This window comes from Pan paniscus, chromosome 9, assembly GCF_029289425.2.
Source record: "Pan paniscus chromosome 9, NHGRI_mPanPan1-v2.0_pri, whole genome shotgun sequence".
In the NCBI taxonomy this organism is placed as follows: Eukaryota; Metazoa; Chordata; class Mammalia; order Primates; family Hominidae; genus Pan; species Pan paniscus.
Window position 1 is genome coordinate 93839738 of NC_073258.2, and position 23132 is coordinate 93862869.

General features: G+C 44.7%; 1 protein-coding gene across 1 annotated transcript; it reads left to right on the forward strand.

Annotated features, from left to right (window-relative positions):
• The first annotated feature begins 1266 nt into the window (after positions 1 to 1266).
• Positions 1267 to 15550, forward strand: MTNR1B (melatonin receptor 1B). The gene is made up of 2 exons (XM_003813777.5): positions 1267 to 1554; positions 12743 to 15550. Exons 1-2 carry the CDS (start codon positions 1332 to 1334, stop codon positions 13606 to 13608), a joined length of 1089 nt encoding a protein of 362 aa, XP_003813825.1. The 5' UTR covers positions 1267 to 1331; the 3' UTR covers positions 13609 to 15550.
• Positions 15551 to 23132: the final 7582 nt, after the last annotated feature.

Below are 23132 nucleotides of genomic sequence, written 5' to 3' on the forward strand. Positions count from 1 at the left end.
CTGGCTTCTTTTGTTCAATACAACATATTTGTGATTAATCCATGCTGTTGTGTAGGTCAATCATCTTTATTGCTGAGTAGTATTCCATTGCAAGGTCATACCACAATTTGCTTATCCATTCTTCTGTTGATGGAAATTGCAGGTGTTACCAGATTTGAGCTCCTATAAACAAGGCTGCTCTGGACATTCTTGTACAGGTCTTTTGGTGGAAATATACTTTCCTTTTCATTTGGAACTTCTGATCATAGAATAGGTGTATATTTAACTTTATTAGGAGCTAACAGACAGCTCTTCAAAGTGGCTATACCATTTTGCATTCTCATAAAAGCAGTGTATGAGGGTTCTGGTTGCTTAACTTCCTCCACAAATTTAGGATAATCAGTCATTTTGATTTTAGTGATTCTAATGGGTGTGAAAAGTGCTTTGGGGTCATAAGATTAGCCCCCATTAGAAGTTATCTATTATTATTATCACCAGATCACGACTCAAACATTTTTAATAAAGGGCACCTGAGTTCCTTCTTTATTGTAATCATGCCTCACTCTTCTTCTTGTCCTAACCCCTCCAAAAACCACATCATAACCCCCAATATTGGCCATACATCTATTTAAGTATTATGTGTAAATATATGTTGGTAAATATGTTAAAGTATTGGCTTTATAAAGAGGACCCAGTAGAGACATCATCAATGCCCCCCACAATACCCAGCGAGTGCTTGGAAAATGGCTAGGTTCGTATTTTTCTGCAGCTCCCTAGAATATAACAGTCTACCCTACTTTGTTCTGGGCTCTGTCCCCACATCTTAGGAGTGGCATTCTCTTTCGGGCTGCACAGCCCTATGGGACGTCAAACCTTGCCTTTCTTGACAACTGATGGGAGGTCCCTACCATCAGCACCTTCTCCAGTCTATCAACCTGGGTTGGACGTCCCTACCTAGACACAGCTTCTCTTGGGGACGCTGTGGAGGAAATCGGGGTCTCGGGTGTGGCTATGTACTCAGGGACAGAAGCTAGACGCGCTCCGCAGCCTGAGGTGGGCCAGGCACCTGCTGGGCTCGGGGTGGCAGAGACAGCTGTGCGGTCCCAGCTGTTCCTGAGCGCACCGCTGAGGGACGCACTCCCTTCTACAACGGCTGCACCCCAAGTCCTCCTCCCATTCCTATATTTTTCTCCATCCCCTGCCCACGCTTAATTAGTTATCTCCTCCAGACCCCTCCCCACTGGCCTCCTCCCTTGCACAGGCGAGCTGGGCAGGGAAGAGAGCGCCCGGCTCAGTACTGCGCGCGCCCTGCGGCTGTCCGGTGGCCAAAGCACAGCGCGGGAGAGTCTGCGATGTCAGAGAACGGCTCCTTCGCCAACTGCTGCGAGGCAGGCGGGTGGGCAGTGCGCCCGGGCTGGTCGGGGGCTGGCAGCGCGCGGCCCTCCAGGACCCCTCGACCTCCCTGGGTAGCTCCAGCGCTATCCGCGGTGCTCATCGTCACCACCGCCGTGGACGTCGTGGGCAACCTCCTGGTGATCCTCTCCGTGCTCAGGAACCGCAAGCTCCGGAACGCAGGTGAGCACCATTCCTGATGCTGGGTGCTGGCATCGGGCCCTTCTTTTTCTGATCTTGTCCCTGACCCCGGGATATGCGCTGCCTTTTCCCTCCTCAGCCCGGGCTCCCCTTTCCCTTCACTCTAACCTATTCCTTAAGTTTGACTCTGCACTCAAAAGTTAGGGTGAGTTTTGCCCCTCCGAAGTGCGGCTGCCCAGGACGCGCTTGGCACAGAGGGAATTGCGGAAAGTTTTACTGGCGCGCTTTTTGGCCCGGCGCCGGCGCTGTGGGAACCCACGCTGCTGGATGCCATCGCTACCCCGTCGCGCTCCAATGCGTACCTTTCCAGAGGTGCCCACATCAGGCCACAGAAATCTCACCACCTGTACTTGACATCCCACTTCCTTCCTTGCCAAGCACTGTAGCTTTATGTAGTAGTCGCTTAGAAAATCCTTGCTGAAAAAATGAGTTAATCAATGGAAGCATTTCAGTAGGTTTTGTGTCAAAAACTTATCTCCAGGTCATCTGAAGACTCAATTCCAGTTGACGGAGAGTAAATGCAGAAATTGCAGATTCTGCTTGGACTGAACTAAATTGCTTTGAAATATTGTGGTCTTTTCCGAAGACTGGGAATTCCTGGGATTAACTGTGAAAATTAAAGCAATGATTTGGCTAAATCGTGTTGTAATCCTGAAAATATTTTTCCTATTTCAATCCACTCTCATTTCAATATTCCCCTAGTCAGGTCTTCAAAGAAACAAAACCAGAGTGGGGGGCAGTATCTGAACTCTAGCCCTCACAGGTCATGGGGCATGATGACCACTTCAGCTTAGGAAGCTCAGTCACCTGTTTGTTAATTTTGCAGTTTCTTCAAGTTGGGCCTTGGGAGCAAATTCAAATATTAGAGTGAATTAAAATGGAAAGATAGCAGCAGTAAAACAACCATATAGCTTAAAAATGCTTTTCTAAGGAGTCAGACCATTTTTAGCAAATGGTAATATGTATTTGGTGTGGCCTGTGACTCTAGAAATTTTTTTTTTTTTTTTGAGATGGAGTCTCTCACTCTGTCACCCAGGCTGGAGTGCAGTGGCATGGTCTAGGCTCACTGCAACCTCTGCCTCCCAGGTTCAAGGGATTCTCTTGCCTCAGCCTCCCGAGTAGCTGGGATTACAGGCGCTCACCACTACACCCGGGTAATTTTTTATATTTTTGGTAGACACAGTGTTTCACCATGTTGGCCAGGCTGGTCTCGAACTCCTGACCTCAAGTGATCCACCCGCCTCGGCCTCCCAAAGTGCTGGGATTACAGGCATGAGCCACCGCGCCCGGCCAACTCTAGGATTTTTATCTAAAAAAACAAACAAGAAACTCCTCCAACTGTGAGTATCCAGCCATCATATGGGAAACATAACATTATTAAGAAGAAGTAAACTTTCTAACTCACTTCAGTAGTGGTGGCTGTTTTCTGGAATACATTGTTCAAAATATTGTGTCCTTTGAAGAAAAGCTTATATATTAGGGAAAAACAGGTTATGATTAGAAAACTGCATTTAATATTTTTGACACATTGTCCCTTGCAGCCATCATAAACATTCATTTCCAGCTCAGGGAGGCAAAAGGGAGACAACTCCTGGCTCTATGGGGGAGAAATGGGTCCTCCTGGTTCTGACATTGGCCCCTTCTGTCCCTGACTTATTGAGTATTTAGAGCAGGTCTGTCAGGCCATGGCTCCCTGCTCAGTAATTTGGATTGCCCACCATGAGAAAGGTGGTTGAGGGAAGTAGGAGTTGCTTCCTTTTGCTGGAAGGAGAAAAGCACCCCTCCCCTCCTGCATCCTACAGAGGGCTGGTCTTTTCTGTGATCCTGGCAGGGTCTGCAGAAACCTAACCAATTTAAGAGCATCACTGGGGAGGGTCATGAGCATGTTAAATTGCTGGCATATCCTCTGTTCTATCTTTCCTACCTCCTGATGTGTCCGCTACAGCCCAGCACCCGAACAAAAAATAATAATAATAACACTATATCTAAATGACATCAATTCCTGCCACTGCTGCAGTCTTGCGATTTAACCAGTTCTTATGTGACCTCTGGCTTTATTGGTGACAGTCACAAACAATTGTAGTACTGACTTGAACTAAATGATCTCAGCAGAGTGAGATTTCAAAAGGCGCTTAAAATCTACAGCTCTTTGAATAGTTAGCACCCATTCTACTCTTAATCAGGCCTTGTCTTACTGAAGAGTTTGGATTTAATTTAAGAAACGCTTCTTCAGACCTCTCTGTACTTAAGTCTGGCTCCTTAAATCATTGGTATTAAAAAATTAAGTCTGTAACAATGAGAATACATATATTTCCAATAACCAAGATACATAGCCCATATTGAGGTCACAGCATGTTTCCCAGGAGACACCAGTATCCTTTACTTGCCTATCACAAACCCAGTTCCTCTATGGAGCAGATCTGTATCATTCCTAACAGTGCCGCTCCTGATGGCAGGGTGAGTGGTTAGATTAATTGTCCTTTTTTTTTCAGGGATATCCTATCTGTAGTGTCTGTTGCTGCATGTGGTGGGTTGACTTCAGAGATAGCACCAGAGAAAGGCAGACAGGGAGGAGTGGAGGCAAGGTGGGAGGTAGGGTCAGGGCACCGACCCAACTTAAAAGGTAAGGCCAAGTGTGTTCACTCTTTGCTACATTCTCAGAGTCTTGCACAGCCCATGGCACTGGGTTGGTACCTCACACCTGTCAGAGTGTGCTTCCCAGGGACTTGCCACACTTTTGACTCTACTGAGAGCAGTTGAGAACTTTCCCTCCTGGGCTCACCACTGCTGCCCTGACCCTTGAGCTACACCTCGCTAATATTTATCTCTTGCATTTTTGAGCTCTTCCTTTCTCTCTTCTGGAAACTTCCTCCATTTTACACACACACACGATACACAAAGTCTCCTGTTTTAAAAGAACAAAAGACTCTTTTCTTGACTTCATGTCCTCCTAACTTCATCACTACCTCTCTCCCTCCCTTTTCAGCCAGACATTTTAATGTAGTTGTGGACATCTACTGGTTCTACCCCATTGCTTCCCATCCTTCCTCAGTCCTCTGGGCACCATTCTCTGGAAATGTTCCTCTGTGCTGTGTCTGACACTGAGGGCCACTCCCTCTGTGGGACCTTTCATTCCCTCGGCTAACCTGGTGCTAGTTTTTGGATCTCCTTTTTCTCTTCATCTCCCGGATACCTGTGCCCTGAAAGTCATCTTTGGTTCCTCCTACTCTTTCATTCCACATGTCCTAATGATTTTACCTTCCACTATTTCTCAATTTCTCCCTTTCCTGCCTCCTTATTCTTACGGCCCCACTTCATGCCTTCATCATCTCTTGAGCAAACACTATCCATAGTGCTTGAGAGCTTTTCCTGCTCCCTCCTCCAGCCGCTGTTACCACTGCCAAGAGTTGCCCTGTCTTCAGTGACTGCCCTCCATCTCCAGAACAGTGTCCAACTCCAGAGCACAGCTCCCACAGCCATTTGCAGCTGGCCTAGCCCACCTAACTTACAGCCTCATTGCCCTCCTCTCACCAGTGCCACAGTGAGCTGCTGCTACTTCCCAAAGGGTCTGCACTCCCTGATGTACTTTCTCTACCTCTTCTGCCCAGTCAGCAGCTGCTCCTCCTTCAACTCCTTCCCCAACTCCCCTGAAGGATTATCAATGTTGATTATTAATACCATGAAGGGGATAGTAAGTGTCTCCCTTGTTGGGCTTCTAAGATACCTGTGCCCTCCCCAGTACAGCATCCCCCTCACTGTACTTCTCTCCCTGCTGGACTGTGTACCTGCTGAGAGCAGACACTTTCATTCAGTTTCTGTCCACAGAGCCAGACACATAGTAAGAACAGAACACATCTCTGATTAAACAAATTGGAAATGGATAAGACACCAGGTAGTGGGGGAAAATTAATTGATTTTGCTCCATGAGCTGGGATAGACCTCAGTTACAGTACTCAGCACTACATAAGTAATCAATACAGGTTTTCATGAAACTGAACTGCTTTGAGAACAGCCCAAAGTATATCTCATGTTAAGCTGACTATTGGCACCTTCTGCATGAAGGCATGCTTGTTCTGTGATTCTCCTGTGTGAGTAAAGTTGCTCAGCAGTTTCCAGCCATGCCATGGTTGTACCCTACTGATTCCTCTTGGGGAGTTTGCCCCTGATATGCTTTGGCTGTGTCCCTACCCATGTCTCATCTTGAATTCCCATGTGTTGTGGGAGGGACCTGGTGGGAGGTAATTGAATCATGAGAGCAAGTCTTTCCCATGCTGTTCTCACAATAGTGAATAAGTCTCATGAGATCTGATGGAAAAAGAGAAGCTCCCCTGCACAAGCTCTCTCTCTTTGCCTGCTGCCAGCCACATAAGACATGACTTGCTCTTCCTTGCCTTCCACCATGATTGGGAGGCTTCCCCAGCCATGTAGAACTGTAAGCCCAATGAAACCTTTCTTTTGTAAGTTGCACAGCTTTGGGTATGTCTTTTTTTGTTGTTGTTGTTTTTGAGACAGAGTTTCACTCTTGTTGCCCAGGCTGGAGTGCAATGGCATGATCTCGGCTCACTGCAACCTCTCCTGCCTCAGCCTCCTGAGTAGCTGGGATTACAGGCATGAGCCACCACACCTGGCTAATTTTGTATTTTTTAGTAGAGATGGTGTTTCTCCATGTTGGTCAGGCTGGTCTCAAACTCCTGACCTCAGGTGATCCACCCACCTCAGCCTCCCAAAGTGCTGGGATGACAGGTGTGAGCCACTGTGCCCGGCCTTGGGTATGTCTTTATCAGCAGCGTGAAAACAGACTAATACAGCCCCTTTCTTGGTCTGGCCCGAGGTGGCCACTTTTAAGCTGCCTGTAATATGCTGGCCATATAAGAGAGCTGAGAGAACCATGTCCTCACTGTAACATCCAAGTACTCTCCACTATCAGAAAGGAAGTCATAACAACACCAGTTATTCCTGGCTCCATAGGCACAGCCACCTTAATTTTCCAAGTAGCAGTCAGAAGCTGTGGTCTGACAATGGATTTTTGTGCTGCAAATGGGTTAAAGAGGCTGTCTGGGAGGTTTAGTGAGTGCACGAATTGGCATTTCTGGGGTACGTTGATGATTGGTAAAGCAGAAATATATGAACTATTTGATGTTAAGATTGCCTAGGAAAACATGGAGGATTTGCTTGCTGAACACACAGATCTTTGTCCAAGGTCACTCTGTCTATGCTGGCAAAGCTGCCCCTCCTCCAGGCCCCCAGTGATGCTAAGAATTCACACCATCTCCTATCCAGAACCAGTAACTGCCTGGGAGGTTCCTGATGGGAATATTCTGCTTATGCAGGTGCTTTGCTTCCCCGGTTAGATTAGAAAAGAGTCTGCACTGTGGCCCCTGTTCCTTGCCTCCTCTCTTCCAACTTGTTGACTGAGGCAGCAAATGATGCTTAATAAGCAGCATGGTTCTGAACAAAGGCTCTGGAAGGCCTAGAGTGAAATGCTTACTAGGCCCACAGCCCCTACCCTCCAAGAGTTACAGAATGAAGTGGAGCCCACTCCATCAAGGCTTCTATCCTACCACCGACCACTCATTGAGATGTCACTTGGCGTCAGGTGTCTTTTGACTTGCTCAGCCTGCAATGTTTAGAGTGCCATTATCAGCCCAAGACCAAACTGGGTAACCTTGGACTCCTTCCTGAATGTTTCTTAAGCTGTCCAACTTTGCATTTCAGCTGTGAATACCTTATTGCCTCTTCACTGAGCAAAAATGAACAGTTTTTAAATCCCATAATTATGTCTTTAGCTGAATAATCAGGAAAGCTAATAATCCTCTTTAATTCCTTCCATGTAACTCTCAGTAGCTCAAGGGTATAAAGACTTTAATGTTTGCCTGTCTTTATCTCCAGAAAGCTGGATTCTGCATTCGGATATGATATACCACAAAATTCAGAGAATACTGAAAGCTCCTATTGGCTCTTTCAATTTAAAATACTTACTGCTGGAGGAGTAGAGATAGAGAATTGGGAAGTAAAGCCCCAGTTCTTAGGGAGTTTATCATCTAGAAGGAACGTCCTACTTTCTTCATCTTCATGTCCTTACTACTTCTCACATCTTATCTCATAGGGATCCCAGTCCAACCTTATGAGCCTCTTTCTTGATCTGTCAGTACAGCTAATAATATAAAACAGTAATAACAAATAATAGCTAACATTACTAGTGCTTGTTATATGCCAGATTCAAGTCTCTTTCCTTTAAGAGAGAAAGAAAAGGCAAAAAAAGCCCTCCACAGTCCCCTATCAAAGGGATATTCCTTCCTAAGCGCCACTCTCTATCTCCTTCTCTTGAAGGCAACACTGATAGAGCAATCTCCAGGGCAAAACTGGATCCCCAAGCTCTCAACAGAATTTGCTCTTGTTAATGTCACTACTGACTTTCTAACTACCAAGTCCAATGAGCACTTTTCTGTCCTTTCTCACTTTTGTAGATGACCAAGAAACTCTGTACACCCTTTCTCTTAATTCCCTTGCTATTTCTTTTCTTTGGTTTTCTCCTCTTCTTGTTCTTTCTCAATCCTTCTGTGTTATGGCTATGAGCAATTCACACAAACTGGGTGTCTGTTTCTTTATCTATAAAACAGAAATCATGCTGTCAATCTTAAGGAATTCTTGTGAAAAACAATGGAGTCCATTTATGTAAAACTATACTATCAACTTCACCATGTTATATCAATGGTTGTTTTGTTGCTATTAAGTGTAAAGTAATAAAATGTTACCTATCAGAATTTCAAAATGATCTCTTTTGATGGTTATTGAAGAATGTTTTGTAAAGCATCTTAGTTATGTTTTTAAATGGATGCTTATGTTCTTAAATATATTTTATTCTTTTAAGTGGTTGAAATACCCCCATATATATCTGTGTACACTATTGATTAGCCAGTTTTTGTTTTCTAATTAAATCAAAGTTAGATTTCAACTCAGCTCTTGTATGATTCATCCACACATCCTAAGATTTTCATAAATATGTGACTTTGGAAGAAAAAAATATCTGCTCTCAAGAGATTTGGGAATCTAATTACAAGCTTACAATAAATGCATTGTTTTAGTGTTTGTTTGAAAATCAAGTTGTGAATAAATTATATGGTCAATTATTTCAAATGCCCATCCCCAGAACATAATAAGAATATCTCACATTAATTTGGTGATTATTGTTATTTCTCATGACCTTTCCCATACAACATCTCATTTGAGGTAAACAGCCATTCTGGGAGTTAGGAGTTCTGTTGCACAAGTCTTGGTAATTTTGTCTAGCTCCTTGGTGAATTGTCATGCCTGACCAACCCCATATCCTGCCATTGTCCCCAGTCCCAAGTTGACTCACAAATTCCCCACTGTTCCCACCACCTTGTTCTGGCCTTTCTTCCAGCTCTCACCTAATTGAATGGCTACTGTTTTCTCTTGTTTCCCTAACAGTTCCATGGGCATCTCAATGGCAGGGGCCATGTCTTTCATCCATCACTGTGTCTTATTTGAATGTGGTAGGCACTCAATAAATCTATTACACATTTAAACAGATGGAAGAGTGGAAGAAGACCTCAAGGCACAGAAAGTTTAACACTGTTAGAAAACATAGATCATTTGTTGACTTCCCCAACATATCCCTCTTAGCACCTTGTTTTTATTTGTTTAATGGTCTTCTCTAAGAGACCATAAACTTTATAAGGGGAGGTAGCCTGTCCATCTGGCATAGTCAAAGGCAGAACCTAGTATATACTCAGCAATATTTGTCACATAAATGACTTGATGATTCTTTCTATCTTGTCTTTTAGCTCAATGACCGAGGAGAATTTATGTCTAACCAAATTTTTCTTCTGAGCATGGAGGGTGAGCACAGAGGAGGGGGGCAAGGGTTACAGGGAGCTTTACCTTCCAGAATTCTCCTATCTGACGAATATTAGATAGCTCAGCACTGGCTGGCTCTTTCCCAGATTACCAGATCTCCATTAAGAAATACATTTTCCAGAAAGAAAGAGAGAGGAAGAGAAGAGGGAGGAGACTGTGATGGTTGTGTGTGAAAGGATGCGCTCTGCGTATGAATCCTGAAGGGGATTCCATGTTAGTAAACAAAGCCCTCTTGTCAAAGCCTCTCTCCACTAATACACCCTATCTGCTGGAGGCAGATGGAAACGAGTCACGCCAGGACCCATGACATAAATATTCATTATGCACAGGGTGACTGCAGTGCTGTGTGCATACTGAGTGATTTCTCACCTGTCTGGGGAAGAAATGGATGGAGAACTGGATCTCCCCTTGACTATCATCCACATAAGACCTGGCTTCTTACAGATGGAAGACAAAACACGAATTTTATTCATCTAATTTGGAATTGTGCCAAGAAAGCCTGGAGACAGTGGGATGTCTGGGCAGATGAATCTATAGCAGGAAGTGGTTGATTTCAGCCTTTTAGGAACAGCCAGAGTAATAGGGGATAGTAATTGAATCACTTTCCACATGGAGTTGAATGTGTTCTTCTTACTATTTACAAGCTGTTTGCCAGCCTCTGGGGCATTATTAGGGGATAAGCCACATTAACACCGCAGAACTTGACTCTGCCTTCACAGGGAAACAGCTGGCAGAGCTGGCACCGGCTCCCAGAAGCTCTTGACTTTCTCTGCTCAGCTTGCAAGTGCCAAGAGCTTGTGTGTTGCTGGGCCAGGTGCCCAGCGGGTCCTGTGGAGACTCATCTTCCTGTGCTGGAGAGAAGTGATTCTCTTCACAGAACCAACCCTATGAGTGTGCAGGGGGAAGTGATGGCAGAGCTCTGAAAGAAAAGAAAGGAGCTCATGTAGGAATAGTCACCAAGAAAGGAACTCGGGAACTCACCCAAATTCATTCAACCATAAAGTGGCAGGACTCAGATTATCCCAGATTTCTCTGACTTCAGCACAACCCTCCAGATTTCAAAAGGACACATAAAATTCTCAGGAGACAAGGGTTCCTGATTCAGCTGAAGACAAGCAATGTGAGAGAGGGAATCCCTCGTGTTCTTGGAACCAAGTGAGGTCTGTGTAGGTGAGTCAGAGATGGAGATCCAGCAGTGGAGACAGCCAGCGGGCTGAGAATTAAATTAAAAGGCACAAAACCCCTCCACATCCCAAGCAGGTCCTTGTTGCACATTTTTTGCCTTGCTGTACCAACCAGAAAGGAAATGAGGTCATTTTTAACCCATGAAGTAAATAAATCTGTGAATAGTAGAGTAGGTAGGAATCCAGCAGTTCAGTTGAGTCGTGATTCTCCTTTGCCATCCAACTTGCTGGACAATCTTGAGACAGGGAAACTCACTACCTCACAAGCGCTCTAATTGTCCAGACAATCGCCTTTCTATTCAGTTACATCCTGTCTCCCTGGTTTCCTAACCTAGCTGTGGACCCAGTAGTATTATAGTTAGGTCTTGAGAACTCCCAGGACTCCAGTAGACTTGTGTGGGTTCTGAGTGGGGTTGACCCCATTCCTCTGAGGTCAAAATAGGCCCTTCATGAAGGCTTCTTGAGGGTCTTTCAGGTTCCCATCCCCATTCGGACCATGCTATGGGGAATCTTCTTTGAGATGGGGTGAATGTGGGAAGGCTGGAGGCAGTCCTTTTCCTACCCTTGTGGGTGAATAAGTCCAGGTGTGGCGTCTACTTCACTTGAAGGGCTGACTCAGGTGAAATCCCAGCTGGGCAGCTCTCAGCCTCCCTTTTTCTGTACCCCGTGGAATCCACACAGAGCCTGGCCTCTCCAATTGCTGTGCTTTGGGGGCTCTTTCCACCTGCCTGACCCTCTAGACCCCCGAAGACACCACAGCCTCTGTGGCAATGGGACAGACACATGGTGGCTGTGGAGTTTCCATGTCTGTGTCTTTGCTGACCTGGGAGTTCCTCCTGCACACCATCCCAGCCACCCTCTGCATTCCGCCACCCTAAGGCTGGAGGCTTCACCATGTGGCAAGAGACCAGAAAATTTGAAAGACCATGCCCAGTGCACACTGCATCACTCAGGGCCCCTGCTGGAGGGAGAGTCTGTTATCTTTTGAGCATACAGTAGGTATTCAAAAAGTACAACACTTGGTGAATGAGAAGATTGGCATTAGTGATGGAACTGCTCACACTATGAGCTTTGTATTGCCCAAACGTTTAGGTTCTTGGTGCTCTATTCGTGAGTCAGTGTTGGTTTTAGAACGCAAACACTTGAGGAGCAGAGATTGTGTTCTTTTGGAGTAAGCCCTGCCTCCGCCCTGGGACTCCAGCTTAGAACATGCCTGAAGCATATTAATTGATGGGTGTATCGTTTCCTGAGGCTCTCTCTGGTTGACCAAGCTTGGTGATGTTGGATAAGGCTCCATTCAAAGGATAAATGCCTATATAGTCCAGGAAGGCCACCATGGTGCAGGCAAAGCAGGGAGGCCCCCCAGAGGCTGTGAGCTTAGGAGTGCTGACAGCCCTTTCTCACCCCACAGGGCTGGGGCTCTGTGCCACTACTGCAAGTGTCTGTCAAAGTGGCCACAAGGCTGGGAGTACTGGACCCAGACAGGGCACAAAGGGGAATACCAGAAACACATGGTTCCCACTCTCAACACCTTTCTTCTAGTCCAGCTGCAAAATGCAATTCACATTTACAAAACCCATGTAAAGACACTTAGAAAGTAGCCTGTTAACCAGTGGGGAGAAAATGCAAAAGGAGACAACCAGAGAGATGTGCGAGGAGGTGAGGGAATGAGAGGGAGCGATGATAGTGTTGAGAAATCCACACTCCTGACTTTCAGACTCTCCTCCTCCAAAATCTTTGCTGGAGCTTAAATGGTGCAAAGCCCGTGAGCATCTGTGCCTATCATGGAAACAGTTAGCATGTGTCAGCACCTGTTAAATCCCTGAGCACTTTGTATCATTAATTCTTACAGCTATACTATGAGGTAGGTATCACTGCCCCTAGTTCACAAATGAGGAAAATGGGGCTCTGAGAGCCTAAACAGCTTGCCTCAGTCATATAGCTAGTGAGTGGCAGAAATGCAATCTGAGTCTTCAGTTCTGTGCCTCTAAGAGCCACTTGGTTTCCACTCACATTGCCAAAAGTAACTTCGTGGAGGGTAGGATGTTCTACAGAATCTAAGTCGTGGGGTCTCGTGCTGACTGTTGCTCTGTTTGCTGCTTCAGGTAATTTGTTCTTGGTGAGTCTGGCATTGGCTGACCTGGTGGTGGCCTTGTACCCCTACCCGCTAATCCTCGTGGCCATCTTCTATGACGGCTGGGCCCTAGGGGAGGAGCACTGCAAGGCCAGCGCCTTTGTGATGGGCCTGAGCGTCATCGGCTCTGTCTTCAATATCACTGCCATCGCCATTAACCGCTACTGCTACATCTGCCACAGCATGGCCTACCACCGAATCTACCGGCGCTGGCACACCCCTCTGCACATCTGCCTCATCTGGCTCCTCACCGTGGTGGCCTTGCTGCCCAACTTCTTTGTGGGGTCCCTGGAGTATGACCCACGCATCTATTCCTGTACCTTCATCCAGACCGCCAGCACCCAGTACACGGTGGCAGTGGTGGTCATCCACTTCCTCCTCCCCATTGCTGTCGTGTCCTTCTGCTACCTGCGCATCTGGGTGCTGGTGCTTCAGGCCCGCAGGAAAGCCAAGCCAGAGAGCAGGCTGTGCCTGAGGCCCAGCGACTTGCGGAGCTTTCTAACCATGTTTGTGGTGTTTGTGATCTTTGCCATCTGCTGGGCTCCACTTAACTGCATCGGCCTCGCTGTGGCCATCAACCCCCAAGAAATGGCTCCCCAGATCCCTGAGGGGCTATTTGTCACTAGCTACTTACTGGCTTATTTCAACAGCTGCCTGAATGCCATTGTCTATGGGCTCTTGAACCAAAACTTCCGCAGGGAATACAAGAGGATCCTCTTGGCCCTTTGGAACCCACGGCACTGCATTCAAGATGCTTCCAAGGGCAGCCACGCAGAGGGGCTGCAGAGCCCAGCTCCACCCATTGTTGGTGTGCAGCACCAGGCAGATGCTCTCTAGCCTGGATCTGAGGCACACCAGCAGCATGACAAACTTATGAAATGGTGGGAGAGAGTCTGCTGCAAGGGTGAGACCAGGCAGCCTGCTGAGCCACACTGTCCTGTTGGCATCACAGCCCCAAGGCTGGGGGAACTTCATGCTGGGACAAGCAGCCCATCAACGCCATGGGTTCAGGCTGATCCAGGAGATGCTCACAGGCCACAGGACCTGGAAAACACTCTTGGTGGTGTCTTGGGGATTTGGTGCACACAAGACCAAGGAAAGGACAGAATGAGGGAAGGCCTGGGGCAGAAGAGCCCAACTCCTTCTCATAGCTGACCCTCATCCTCCTGCCTTGGCCTCCTGGCTGCTTTCTCCCCTTCCCCCCAGCATGGCAGGATCTCTTCCTGTTAGCAAGGATGAAAGAGAGAGGTCAGTAGGGCTGGAACTTGGTAACTGCAAGGGCCTCAGGTGGGGCAGGTGCAGAGGGCAAGCATTCCACACTCCGCCATTGACCTTCCCTACACACACACACATCACAACCACACATGCATCACACCACAGACACACCACACTATGCACACATACACTGTGTACACATACATATGTTACACACACATAGCCACCACATCACAAACACACTGCACACACACACCCCCCCCCCCGCCCACCACACACACACAGTCACACTGCTCCAGCATCTGGAGCACAAAGTCCGCTTGGCCTCCTTTTCTGGTTCCATCATGTTCAGGTTGTGTGACTTGGGGAAAGTCTCCTAACCTCCCTGTTCCTCAGTTTACTCATCTTAAAGTGAAGACCATGCCATAGTCAGCCTCCCAGGTTGTTGTGAGGCTTCTCTGGGATAACACATCCGCAGAGCTGAGGACAGTGCCTGACATGTGGCTAGCAGGCAGTAATCATTAGCTTTTGTTATTATTATAACTACATAAAATGAAGGAGAAAAGTCATATACAAAGAAAGGAAGGGCTATCACCGGGCGCAGTGCCTCACCCCTGCCTCGGCTTGAACCCAGGAGTTCAAGACCAGCCTAAGCAACATGGCAAAACGCTGTCTCTACAAAAATTAGCTGGGCATGGTGGCCCATTCCTGTGGTCCTAACTACTCAGGAGGCTGAGGTGGGAGGATCACTTCAGCTCAGCAGGTTGAGGCTACAGTGAGCTGAGAGTGTGCCACTGCACCCCAGACTGGGTGACAAAGTGAGAGCAAGACCCTGTCTCAGAAAAAAAAAAAAAAAAAAGAAGAAGAAGTAGAAGGACAGGAAGGGAAGGGGAGAAAATGGGGTAGGGGACATGGAAGTGGGGAAAGGGCGGCTGCACCCCAATTCATTTCTATGGTTATGTATTTGTGGACTTTATATTCGTAGAAATCTCAGATCTTTGTTTAGCGCCAACAGAATTAATAGCTTTCTTCAGTTCCACAAACACTGAGTGCCCTCTGTGGGCCAGGACTGGTTTGTTGCCTGCCCTCTGCAAGGTCACAGTCTGTTGATAAATTAGTATCAAGTAATATCCATTGGTGCTTTCTATGTACCAGGCATTGTGGTAAGGGCTTGATATGCATTATGTCATTTAATCCCCACAAAACTCTTGGAAAAAGATACTATGATCAATTTTCATAGTAAGAAACTGAAACTCAAAAACGTGGAATGATTGCCAGAATTCAGATAGCTATGTTCAGAGCTAGATGTGGAGCTCAAGTCTGTCTGATGACAGCACCCTACTTCTATCCCCCATCATCCCACCTCGGAATGTGTGGCAGGGACAAAGTGCAGTGGGCTAAGTACTGCATGTCCACAATGTGCCTGGGGGCCTCAGCCACCCAGCGGCTTTCCTGAATGAAGAACCCAGGATTTTCTTGGTGTGCTGACCTCTTAGCATTATGCTGGATCCTCTTTCTGGCCTTGTAATGTGAGGAATCTAGGCTGGGTGCTGTGCTTAGTCACCTAGCCACCTGGGAGCTTGCTTAAAAATGCAAATCTTCTGGGCTCTGACAACAAGGTTTTGTGGGGCAGGTCTAGGAATCTGATTCCAATACTTGAGGTCCTTGACCTAACTGTTGGGAATGAAGGTGTCTTAGTCCTGATGATGGCAATGGTAGTGTGCTCCACCCAGGGAGACCTCTCAGTCCACACCTCAGTCCCAGAGAGGTGCAGAAGAGTCCTAAGGATTCTCTTTGAGCTTCAGCCACTTTTCCTGGCTCTGGGCAAAGTTTGCAGCGACCTGGTCAGGCATGTATTGTTTTCTGTTCTTGCTGCTTCCCCTCCCCCTAGACATAAACTACAGAGATTTGCCCTTTATTCCTAATTTGGAGGAGAAGGAGGCATCAATTTCTTGGCAACAGCATGTCCACACTTCCTCTCCTTATCCCTATCTTTCAGTGCTGAGTTGAATGCATGGCACGTGCTCAGTAAATATGGATTGAAGGCTGTCTTCAGTTTCCTGGGCCCATAGCTGTTACCTGGTTTGCCAGGGTTCGGCACTGACAATCCACTAATTGGAATTTTTTCTTGGATCCATAGGTTTTTGGTGATAAACCAGGAGCTGAGAGAATCAAAAAGAATGGTAAAGCCCAGGCCCAGGACATCAAGCAATGTACATATTTGGAATGACCTCATGCTGTGGGCCCTGATTGTAAATAAAAATGCTTTTGCGGAAACAGCAAAATTTGGGGAACCCTGTCTTCCACCTCCTTGACTGAAAAGTCTGGTCAGAGGTGCCACCTGGCTACCTTCCTCCTCATCCTTCTAGGACCTTTCTCTGGACCCCTCAGTTCTGAGCCCTCCATGAAACCCTCAGCCATCAAGGGGACTCGAATCGGGTCCAGATTTCTGCCTGGGTTGACATCTGGGGTGAACCAACACCTGGACTCACACATCAGCCACACTGGATCAAGCCCAAAGACAACGCAGACACACACACTATTTGTGCCGTCCTCTATCATCTTTTTACCATCCACTCATTTCTTCCCAGTCCCCTTTGTCCACTTCTGAAATGCTGTACTTGTTTGTGAAACTTCTTCTAGGGTCACTTTTTGCTCCATATGAGTGGCTTTCCCCTAGGGATATATATCAAAACAAGATTTTAGAGAATAAACACTACAGAATCACAGCCTATGAGGGCCGGGGTTGCGAACCCCCATGTACTTTGAAAATGCTCCTCAGGTGCTTCTCATCTGTAGACCTGGTTGAGGACCCTGCTCTGTGAGTGCTTCTCGGATGCTCACCTTCATCCCCATGGTGACAACGGCTGTCTCTACCTGTGGATCTCCAACTGCCTGCCACACATCTCCACCTAGCATGGACTAAGTGCTCACTATATGCCAGGCACTGTTCTAAGGACTTTATGTGGATTAATTATCATATTTAAGCCCCAAAACAATCCTGAGAGGGAGGTACTATTATTTTCTTCAATTTATAGATGAGGAAATTGAGGCACAGGGAAGTTAGGTACTTTGCTGAAGGTCACATAGCTAGTAAGTTGTTAAACCAGGTTCTGAAACCAGATAATTTGACTATAGAGCCTGTATCCTTAGCCACTGGCTATATTACCTCCTTCAAACTCACATATTCACAAACGGGATTTCTGGGTCCTATGGTAGTTCCATTTTTAGTATTTTGAGGACCTTCCATACTGTTTTCCATAATGGCTGCAGTGTTTACATGCCCACCAATAGAGCGCAAGTGTTCCAATTTCTCCACATCCTTGCCAACGCTTGTTATAGGATTTGTTTTTGTAATGGCCATTGTAACAGGTATCCAGTGATATCTCATTGTGGTTTTTATTTGCATTTCCCTGGTGATTATTGACATTGAACGTCTTTTCATATACCTGTTGTCTATATGTATGTCTTCTTTGGAGAAATGTTTATTTACATCTCCTATAGATTGAATGTTTTTGTCTCCCTAAAATTCATATGTTGAAACCTGTATTAGTCAGGGTTCTCTAGAGCGACAGAACTAAGGAAAATATATATAGTTATAGGTCTAGAAGCAAACAGAGGTGCTGGGGGTGGCTCCTGAGGAGAATCAACATTATCTTGCCTGGCAACTGCCTCAGGAGAGGCCATCACTGTTGCCTTAGGCAGCACAGGGTTTATTTCCTCAGACAAAGGTGGAAGGGCTGATAGCAGCATGGGTTGGGGAGGGGATGTTGCCACTACTGGGGATGTGGAAGGGGAAGCTGTTTCTTCTGGCAAAAAAGGTTCATCAGAGTTTACAAACTCCGTGTCCCGAGCTTCATCAGGGTCATCCCACACATCCCCATTCCAAGTTGCAGGGTCCTATTCTTTTCTAAGCAATACCCTCACTTTAACAGTAGACACCTGGCGAGGCTGTGCATGCACCTTTGATTGCATGTCAGCCACTTGCATGATAAGAACTTGTGTCTATTTTTCCACAATTTCAACTCTTCCTCTACAGGAGATAAGACTGTCACTCTGGGCAATCTTAGCAGATTTGAGATTCAGTATCTGCTTCTGAAGCCGGGAGATAGAATTGCTGAGTTCATCATTTTCTTTCATCACTTTGTCCATGGAACTTAGCAGCAACCAACCAGCTTCATTATGTTCCTTGGTTCTCCACATATGGTCAAAGGTATTATGTATAGAGTCACTAAACTTCTTGCCTCTCATGAGTAATGAATCAGGCGTGTCAAATGCATTTATTTTGCATAACTCTCTAAATAATTCACACCAAGGACTATCAGTGTTCTCCATACTATTAGAAGTAGAGTCCTTAGCATTCTGAAGTCCTAATCATAGTAAACAGCCAACTGCAAAAACCCTAAAACCAATGAAAGAACTCCATCCTTAATATTCTGTTCCTCTAGAACGACTCTTGGTACCAAAATCTGTATTAGTCAGGGTTCTCTAGAGGGACAGAACTAATGGAATATGTATATATATATGTGTGTGTGTGTGTGTGTGTGTGTGTTTATTAAGTATTAACTCACATGAATTGACAAGGTCCCACATGATGTCACATGATGACAAGGTCTCACAATAGGCCATCTGCAGGCTAAGGAGCAAGGAGAGCCAGTCCAAGTTCCAAAACTGAAGAACTTGGAGTCTGATGTTCAAGGGCAGGAAGCACTCAGCATAGGAGAAAGATGTAGCCTGGGAGGCTAGGCCAGTCTCTCTTTTTACATTTTTCTGCCTGCTTATATTCTGGCCAGGTGGGCAGCTTATTAGATTATGCCCACCCAGATTAAGGGAGGGTCTGCCTTTCCTGGCCCACTGACTCAAATGTTAATCTCCTTTGGCAACACACCCGCACAGACACACTCAGGATCAATACTTTGTATCCTTCAATTCAATCAAGTTGACATTCAATATTAACCATCATAAACCTTAATCCCCAATGTGATGGTGTTTAGAAATGGGAACTTTGGGAGGAGATTGGATCATAAGGATACAGTCCTCATGAATGGGATTAGTGCTTTAATAAAAGGGGCCCTGCAGAGCTCACTGTCCCTTTCACCATGTGAGATTACAATGAGAAGATTGCCATTTATGAACCAGGAAGTGTGCCCTTACCAGACATCTAATCTGCTGGCGCCTTGATCTTGAACTTCCCAGGCTCGAGGATATGAAAAATAAAATTTTGTTGTTTAAAAGCCACTCAGTCTAAGGTATTTTGTTATATCAGCCAAAATGAACTAAGACAAAGTCCTCTGTCTATTTTTTAAAATTGAGTTATTTGTGTTTTTTTTTGCTGTTAAGTTGTAAAAGTTATTTATACATTATAGCAATTAACCTCTTATCAGATATGTGGTTTAAAAATGTTAATATTTTCTCCCATCCCGTAGGTTGCCTTTTCCCTCTGATGAGTTTTTTCCTTTGCTGTGCATTTCCTTCGCTGGGTGTATTTAAATTTGATGTAATCCTTCTTCTCTATTTTTGCTTTTGTTTTCTGTGCTTTCTGATGTCATATCCAAGAAATGATTGCTAAGATCAATGTCATGAAGCTTTCTCCCCAAGTTTTCTTCTAAGAGTTTTACAGTGTCAAGTCTTATGTTTAAGTCCTTAACCCATTTTGAGTTGGTTTTCTATATGGTGTAAAATGGGCTCCAATTTTATCTTTTTTGCATATGCCTACTTGGTTTTCCCAAAACCATTGAAGACATTGTCCTTTCCCCATTATGTATTCTTGGCACTCTTATCAAATTAGAAATAAACTAATAGAAGGAAATTGCTTCAACTTAATAGAGCCCATATATGAAAAGTTCACATCTAACAGCATCACACTCAATGGTGAAAAACTGAAAGCTTTTTCTCTAAGATTAGGACCAAGACAATGGTGACCACTCTGGCCACTTCTACCCAAGATAATACTGGAAGTCCTAGACAGAGCAATCTGTAAGATAAAGAAATAAAAGGCATCCAAATTAGAAAGGAAGGAGTAAAATTGTCTGTTCACAGATGACATGATCTTACTTATGTCTTAGAAAATTCTAAAGATTCTTTAACAAAACTTGTTAGAATTAATAAGTAAATCCAGTAAGTTTCAGGATACAAAAAAAATCAAAATACAAAAGTCAATTGCATTTTCATACACTAACAACAAATAATATGAAAATGAAATTAAGAAAATAATTATATTTACAATAGCATCAAAAAGAATAGGAGTAAACATAACTAAGGAGATGAAAGACTTGTACACTGAAAACTACAAAACATTGCTGAAATAAACATAAAAAGTCACAATTAAATAGATAGACATTCCATGTTCATGTATTAGAAGACTTAATATTGTTAAAATGTCCATACTACCCAAAGGAATATACAGATTCAATCTAATCCCTGTGTAAATCCCAATGGCATTTTTTATAGAAATAGAAAAAACAATCCTAAAGTTTGTATAGAACCCACAGGACCCTGAATACTCAAAGCAATCTTGAGAAAGAACAAAGCTGGAGGCCTCACACTTCCTTTCAAAACATATTACAAAACGACAGTAATCAAAACAGTATGATACTGACATAAAGGGACATATAGACCAATAGAAAAGATTAGAACACCCAGAAATAAACCTACGCATATACAGTCAATGGATCTTTGACAAGGGTATCAAGAATACACAATGGAAATGGAACTTTTAGTGACCGCGTATTACATGAGAAATTAGAATCTAAACAAACCTCAGCCATAGGGTGAGTTAGTGCTTACCTGCCAGTCCCTTCCTGTGGGCACTTACTAATGCATGAGTGTAGTACACCAAAGGCTGAGACTAAGATAACACAGCTGAGAGAGGACCCCTGAGGCATGGCCTCCCCATAACCAGATGATGACTGAGGGAAGAGTAATAGAACACTAGGATAAGTCCTACCATGGCACTCCTTCATGGAAAGTTCTGCAGCTACACTCCAAGGAATGGGACAGGGCAGCAGGAAAGAGAGAGATTACTGAAGCATGGAAAGCAACAGTGGCACTGCGAAAAAAAGAGAACTTGACAGCTACCCAGAACCTGGCAGCTGAGCTATGAAGCAGATACAGATTTCTCATGGTTGAGAAAGCTGGTGGCTAGGATATAAAGTATAAAGCAATCTCCAGTCTCATCAATGTTCTCTCATCAAGAGAAAGTTATGTTCCCACCTTCAATATGTTTGAAGCTAACATTTTTAATTTTAATTTTATTTTTTATATTTTTTATAGAGATAGGGTCTCGCTATGCTGCCCAAGCTGTTCTCCAATTCCTGGTCTCAAGCTATCCTCTTGCCTCCACCTGCCATAGTGCTGGGATTATGGGGGTGAGCCACTGCATCAGTGGCTAGCATTAAATAGACCCTAACTAAAGCTGCAACAAAGCCTAGACCCTGGTAACTACAGATTATATTAACTCAGATCCCCACACTTGAGGCCTAACAGGAGACTGAGTGTGCCCTAGGTCCAGTCTGCTTTATATTACTTTACTTTCCTCCTCCTTATTCATAAATAAATGTAAAAGAGAAAATACAAACGTTTTCCTAGACAAAGCAAAACATGTCCTCATCTCTTAAAAAAAGACAGTAGGGCTGGTGCAGTGGGCACGGTGGCTCACATCTGTAATCCTAGCACTTTGGGAGGCCAAAGCAGGTGGATCATTTGAGGTAAGGAGTTCAAGATCAGCCTGGCTAACATGGTGAAACCCCATCTCTACTAAAAATACAAAAATTAGCCAGACGTGGTGGCAGGCACCTATAATCCCAGCTGCTCAGGAGGCTGAGGCAGGAGAATCCCTTGAACCCTGGAGGCAGATGTTGCAGTGAGCTGAGATTGCAACACTGCACTCCAGCCTGGGCACAGAGCAAGACTCTATCTCAAAAAAAAAAAAAAAAAAAAAGACAGTGGGAAAGGTGAACAATGAGTGTGATAGAGAATTTTAGCATATAAATGAAAACTATATTTAAAAATGGAATGTTAAAGTGAAAAAAATATTATATGAGAGGTGAAAAATTTATTTGAAAGACAACAGAAAATTGGGCACAGCAAAGGAAATGGCACAAAACAAAATCAGCAAGGGGAAAAGGAGCATGGAGCAAAACCTGGAGAAAACAGTCATAAGTTTCCAAGAGTCCTTTCCTAGTGGAGTCATAGAGTCATACAGGAAATAATTACTTCAGCAATGAATTGTGACAACACTTGTGTGAAATGTTGTCTACCAGGGAAGCTGGCCTGGGCCTAGATGTCCAGGATTTTTATTGGGAGATCACTCACATAGGCATCCTCTACGTACCATGGACCCAAATTCCAGAACCCAGAAAGAAAGCAGATATTTATCACAAAGCACTTATTTGTATAAAGTATAGATATAGTGAGCCACTCTTATCAGTTACAGAATGGTGGAACCCTCCTGAAAACTAAGTTCCCAGATAACAGCCAAGGGCCAATCTTGTAAGCAGACCTTTCTAGAGATAGCAGTCTCAAGCCTGCCATGTTAACTATTTCTGCACAACCCCTAATTGCAAATGAAGTATACACTTCTTCATATGTCAAAGAAAAATGATAAGGAAAATAAAATATTTTGAACTGGATCATAATGTAAAAATAGTGTATTAAAATTTGTGGGAGGCAGCTAAAGCAACACTTAGAGTGAAATTCATGACTTTCAATGCCTATATTATAAAATAAAAAAGATGTAAAATTAATAATCTAAGTTTCCACTCCAAGAAAGACTAAGAACGAGTGAAAGAGAGACAGAACCCAGAAAGAAAGCAGGTACTTATCACAAAGCACTTATCTGTATAGAGATATAGTGAGCCACTCTTATCAGTTACAGAATGGTGGAACCCTCCTGAAAACTAAGTTCCCAGATAACAGCCAAGGGCCAATCTTGTAAGCAGACCTTTCTAGAGATAGCAGTCTCAAGCCTGCCATGTTACAAGATACAAATATCAGGAATAAAGAGAGTATCACTGTAAACCCTAAAGACATTACAACATAAGAGAATATCATGAACAACTTTATGCCAATGAATTTAATAACTTAGACAAAAAGGAAAAAATTCATGAAAGCCATGGATTAACAAAACTGACAAAAAGTAAAATAGA